The sequence below is a fragment of the Triturus cristatus genome, chromosome 6 (genome assembly GCF_964204655.1).
Source record: "Triturus cristatus chromosome 6, aTriCri1.1, whole genome shotgun sequence".
NCBI classification, from domain to species: domain Eukaryota; kingdom Metazoa; phylum Chordata; class Amphibia; order Caudata; family Salamandridae; genus Triturus; species Triturus cristatus.
In genome coordinates this window covers 614,559,109-614,565,108 of record NC_140589.1, presented here as the reverse complement: position 1 = coordinate 614,565,108, position 6,000 = coordinate 614,559,109, and the positions used below count along the sequence as shown (strand labels likewise).

General features: G+C 39.1%; 1 protein-coding gene across 3 annotated transcripts in view; it reads right to left on the bottom strand.

The window, feature by feature from the left end:
• Window positions 1-791: 791 nt before the first annotated feature.
• The window catches only part of ORC3 (origin recognition complex subunit 3), a 293,597-nt gene continuing 288,388 nt past the window's right edge, over window positions 792-6,000 (bottom strand). For all 3 annotated transcript variants that reach the window (XM_085611093.1, XM_085611094.1, XM_085611095.1), the window contains one exon: window positions 792-1,159. In XM_085611093.1, coding sequence (XP_085467219.1) covers window positions 1,054-1,159 — 106 coding nt within the window. In that variant the 3' untranslated portion in view covers window positions 792-1,053. The remainder of the gene's footprint in view (window positions 1,160-6,000) is intronic.

Here is a 6,000-nt window from a genome sequence, read left to right as displayed (position 1 = left end):
GAGGATGGAGCCAACACCCATGCGCAATACGATCCAAGGGAGGAGTCACCGAACTTGTGACTTACAAAGACTTTCCAAGAGGAAAAACAAACTGCAAACATCCGGGCCCAACACCAGATGGCGATCTATGCACAAGTGTGTAATCTGCAGCTCATATGCCTCGAACATATAGTTAGTAAGTTATCTGATGACATCAAATAAAACGTAGGGATCACTAAGAACTGCCTACAATCAGTTAAGAGTAAAAACCAGAAAACCTACACTATCTATTTGATAACTAAAAAATATACAATGTATCCTAGTGTAAAACCTACTTAATATTCAATTTGTGCTGCACCTGGGTGATGAGATCACCTACCAAACCTAGATCAAAGCAGGGGCTAAAAGAGGAAAGAGTCCAGGAAAAATTCTATTACCTTCATCTTATACTGAGGGCACAACAGTCAAGACCGATGAGCTTAGGGGAACGATTGAGACGACTTACAATCACAGAAACACATCAATATTTCTACTATATTTAATTGTGCCAGGTGATGTGAATTTTGCAGTCAAGTCGCCTCAACCTGTATCCAATAATGCCCAATAAGACTCTCTTTTAATATATTCACACGTTGATCAATTTATAAAGTAGCCTAATGAAACCCAGTTGAGCACTTAGTAATTTTACATTTCGTCTGATAAAGCAAGAGAGTGGCATGCAACTAATCCTCATTGATATTACATTGCAACTGCAGATCCGTAGATTGTTCTGTAACGAAAAATGTAAACACAGAAACAAAAAAGCTTAAAACGGTGTTGATTGTTTTTATATAAAATATATCATGAAGACATTTTAGACAGTTTATAAGTTTGAATACATCAAATATATTGTAATGTGCACAATTTTTATTTATGGTGTCTATGTTTGAATGCTTCCCGTTGAAGTTCTTGCCGTCTGTGACAGATTAGGCTGGCTGCATTTGTGAACTGGGCACCTGATATAACAATTGCTGCAATACTGATCTATTCACATAAGGCACCTGGATACATGTCTTCGTGGCCATGACATGAAGTCTAGCAGCCGCCCCATGTAAGCCGTGCAACGTGGTCTGTCTTCTGCTTGGTAGCCTTCACAAACCCTAAAAGCTCCAGCTCCGATACAGCCCTAATAAAGCGTGCACTGGTAGAAACATTGGTAAAGGAAATAAACTTCAATGACATTTGAACACATACAGCCATATCGTACCTGTTTAGTGGTCTCTCGTGTTAGTGTCTCAAAATATAATATTCAACACGACTCAAAACTATATAGATGAGTGTAAACCAACCCCAGCAAAGTATTCCATGTCCTAGTTGGTTACCAAAGTGATCTGAGTGTACAAATTGGGATTCACACACAAATAGCCTTTGCTATGCAAGCATAACCACTTGGTTTTGCGATTGTGAAAAAGAGTTTAAAAGCCCACTAATGTTTTTGCAAGTACATTTATTCCCAGGGAAGGACAGTGGGCATCTAGAGCTGCAATTCCCTGTGACTTTGTGCACAGCTACAAACTTCAAAATTTGTGGGCATTCTTACAAACTCTTCGTAAGAATGCCCACAAATGTGGAAGTTTGTGGCTGCACACAAACTCACAGGGAATTCAACCCTGGAAAAGAGTAGACAATTAACCCTAACAAGTCACTCAGCTGTACTAAAAGCATTAGTTTCTTCTCGGCTGTACTAAAAGCATTAGTTTCGTCTTGGGATTCACATGCTAATGAGAGTAAAATCAATAGCGGAGCAGATTGCTTGTAGCAGTACAAAAATGGATATGTCTTTAGAGATATATTTCATCCACAACATTAAAAGGGCCCTGACATTTTCCCTGAATTTCATTAAAGACTTAAAACTCCAATCACTGCAAGCCTTTTCCATTCCAGACGTCATACACAACGTAGACGCATCTCAGAATGAAATGTGTATTAAGGGTGGGTATATTGACTAAAGAAGATGCCCAAGCAGGAAAATTATTGGTGCAGGCAAGAAATCTTGCCAACATGGAATGGGCAGTTGAATGAAATGCTGCATAGATCCGAGTAGAAAGCAAAAATCATTCAAAGCAAAGTACGAATGGAAGAAGGAATACATATCAGAAAAGGATTTTGAACAAAGGCGGAACAAGATTTTTAGACTTTCTTCCATGACAAGATAGAAAGATAAAAGTAATAGTAAAGGAACGAGCTAAGAACATCCACATATGCATCTTCAAGAGAAAGCGCCAACAAAAAAACGCATCTATACATTTAAAGGAAAAAAGGTGTCATAGGAACAAAAAACAAGAGGACCTTAGTGGGACGTAGACAGCTTTTTCAAGCAAGGTTCTTCAAGCATGGTCTAAGCACAAATAAATTACAAAATATATGGCCTTATTTGAATGATCATAAGAGGGGTAACAGAAGACCGCAGTCGTGAATGATTTGTTTCACAAATGACAGTAAAATGCGAGAATCTACCAGAACACCTGTGTTGATCAGAGCAGTCTAAAGCTGTCAGGCAGCAGAATAAGAGGCGATCGAACCAAATAGCTAAATATGTAAAAGCAGTACCACAAAGTGAAAACTAGCTAGCAGCATAAACAAATAAACAGGAAAAGAAGAGAACATAAACCAGTAAATAGTTTGGACATATACTACCTGAAATACAGGGATATCACCCCCCCTGAGCTGGGAAACCATGTGTACACAAGTAATTATCAGGGCAGGGAAACCATTTGTACACAAGTAATTATCAGGGCAAAAGAAAGTCACAAATATTTTAGCAAAGGAAAAACAGAAACACTAGATAGCTACTCAGCCCTAAACATGGTTGGTCCTTTAGGGCACACTTTATACACTCCATATATATGAAACACATTAATTGGAAATATTTTTCAAGGTAACATTAGGGTTCTTGTCTTTGAACTAAAAAGTAAAGAAACGACAAAGTTACTGTAATTGGAAAGCCTTAGCTACTCCGCAGGCCCAAAAACAGTGATGCTATGCGTGACCTCTCAAGATATATTACTCATGAGATCAATTATGACATCACCATTTATAACATCACAGGTGAAATCAAGTAAGACACCAATTCCTGCTCAACAAAAAACCCTCTCATAGGACTGGTTCATCAGAGGTGTGCTAGGCTTATCAGGCAAGCAGTATAGCCAAATTAAATACCAATTATACAACGCTATTACTGACAATACATACATAAAAGCTATAAGAAGGGGCCAAGGAGTCAAACTGAACCAATTTCTCCAACCTGGGCGAAGCTCTGGACCTTAGGAAGAGGCTCTGCCTAAGGCATATCATTAAATAAAGCTACAACCATCTCTCTTGCTACCCAGATTATGTCAGCCAATTTCAAAGGCTTAGAAGGATGTGCTGAAACCACCCCGGTGGTGGAGCAGAGAGCATCTCTTGGGGCTGCATTGCGGCCTGAATCAATCAAATGAGGACAGAACCATGGGGCAAATATTATTTTTCCAGTTGCAGAGATGTTGTCTCTGGGTTAGAGCCACCAGAGTCCCGAGGCCTGCAGAAGTGGGTCCATTCTTAGGGAGGAGCTCAAGGGATGCTGGAGCTGTACTGAACAAACCAACCTTGCCAGACAGAAGGCTTTCACCTGTGCTGGGGCAGGGATATTTGGCTGAATCTTTCAGTGAAGGGATCAACTTCAATGAGCCTGATGCGAGGCTGTCCAGAGTCATACATTGGGAAACAGTGTCATGATTGCTAATTATAGCAGATGCAGGATAATTTCATTGAGAAATAGGATTTCTCTTTCCTATGGTGTTTGTTTTTTGTGGAAGGAAAACTCTCCACAAAAAACACCTATAGGAGAAGGGGGAACGCTTAGGCATCTCCCTTTGGGACTTGGCCAAAACCTGGCCTTCAGCTATTTGAGGGCCTTTAGTTAGCTGCAGGAGTCATGGTCAAATCCCAAACACCACATCCAAATGTCATATGATTTACGAAAGACATTTTCATGAGCCACATCAAGACAGTGCTTGAACCATGATTTTTTTTACAAGACATATGACCTAGTTGCTGTTGAAAGCAGAGGAATTTATCAGCGAAGCACTGAGATAACTCCGGGTTCATGTTGATGAGGCATGAAAACGCAGATACAGATGCCACCACGTCAGTTGGTGCCTAATATATCATTATTTCATCATATTTGGTGAGCAGAGTGGCAGAAGAAGCCTGGTAGCACTGGAAACCTATTGCTGAAGATGTATTCATCAGAAGTCAAATGTGGGTGTACCACAGCCCCGATTTCATCAATAACTGGTGCTTTAGCACCTCCAAATCTTGAGTGCACAATTGAACGCATACTGTTCTTTTTTTTTTTTTTTAACTGCTGGAGTAAAACTTTTAATTAGATATAATGTGGTTATTCAACATTTTAAAATGTTTCTTTTTATATTGAGATTGCTCCGGTTTTAATGCAAAATGTTCTTGGTTGCAAATAGGTCTACAGCTAGTTTTCATTGCAATCAGAAAGTTTACCTCAGATAAGAATACTTCATTAACTTGAAAAAGCTATGAGAAGCCTCACTCAAAGGGTCAGTTTAGTCCTGGAGTGCACTATTCCATAACTCGGACATTCTCCTGGGAAGGTGAGGCATCCAGTTCCATCTCGTTTAACTGGATAATGCATTGAGGTTGTATTGTGTAGTATGTACACACCAACAGCATCTTACACAGATTCATTAGGAATGACCAGAGTAAACCGTTTGCTTTAAAACTGCTAAAATTAGTGTATAGACATCTTTCCACTTGTGTCCAATGCTCCATCATCATAAGTTTATGTAGGCAAGCTTCCCACCCCAACAATGAAGCCCTTGTGATGACTTATTTTACCGCTCTTGTAATGATCATTTTTATTGATTGTCTTCTCTCTACCATTTGGGTAACCATCCATTGGTTCATTAAGCAGGTTAACTTTTGATCCTTAGTAGGTTCTTTTCAGTTGCATCTTTTTGAGGAAATGTATATGTACACACCACCAACTTCTGCCCTGTATGTCAATTCTTGGTCCTCTCTAGCTGTGATGGTAGACATTCTATACAATCTTTGTAACCTGCTAATTCTCCGTCTCCTCTTAAGACGTGCAATAGATTGAACAATAGCCTTATTCCTGGGGCCCATATAATTGATCACATCACACCATTTGTTTTGTACTGGTTTGATCTGTTTTGCACTCTTCTATTTATTTTAAGGTCTACCTCCTCACTTCAAATGTGGGGTTTCTGAGACTGCCTGACTAGCTGGTTGATACACTAAAGGCTTCGCGGGGAGCCAGGCTACCCAATGCCCTGGATTTTAACTCCTCAGTATTTGACAAGTCAGATTCTCTTCTAAGCTTCCACTGAGCACCTGTGGTATTTAGTATACCCTATTTACCAAAATTAAGTGGTTACATTAGCTGGTCCTGCTCAAGACACACTGTTTTAGTTTATGGTAAGCGATTAGTTTGTTTACTTTTTTTTAGTGGAAATGGTTTTATTTCTGCAACAGTCCTACACTAACTAAAGGAGCTAGGTTTTGCGCTTTATAAAAGGTTAAATGTACAAAACATTGTAGAAGGAACAGGGCTTTTGAACTGATCTTGATGCAGTATGGAATTACTTTTTTCAGTCCAAATACATCAATCGGTTACAGTTTATTTTGTAGTCCTCTAGTCATAGATTTTAAAATAATAACCTATGTTGTGCAGCGCTACATGTTCCCTATGTGTGTCTTTTTAGCCTCGCTTTATATTAAAATGATGATTAAGAGAAAAACATTTCACCACCCAACACGTATGTGTTATTAGCATTTATAATGAGAATCTCTTCAACTAAGCACTGCATTCAAGTTTAGTTTTAAAAAGTGCACCATGGTTTAATTTTCTTTATTTTGGCGATTCTATGCTTTTTGTTCCCCACGTTAAAATTGGAAGGCACACTATGGAAACTCCAACACACTCTTATAATAAAAAGGCACGAAAAAATA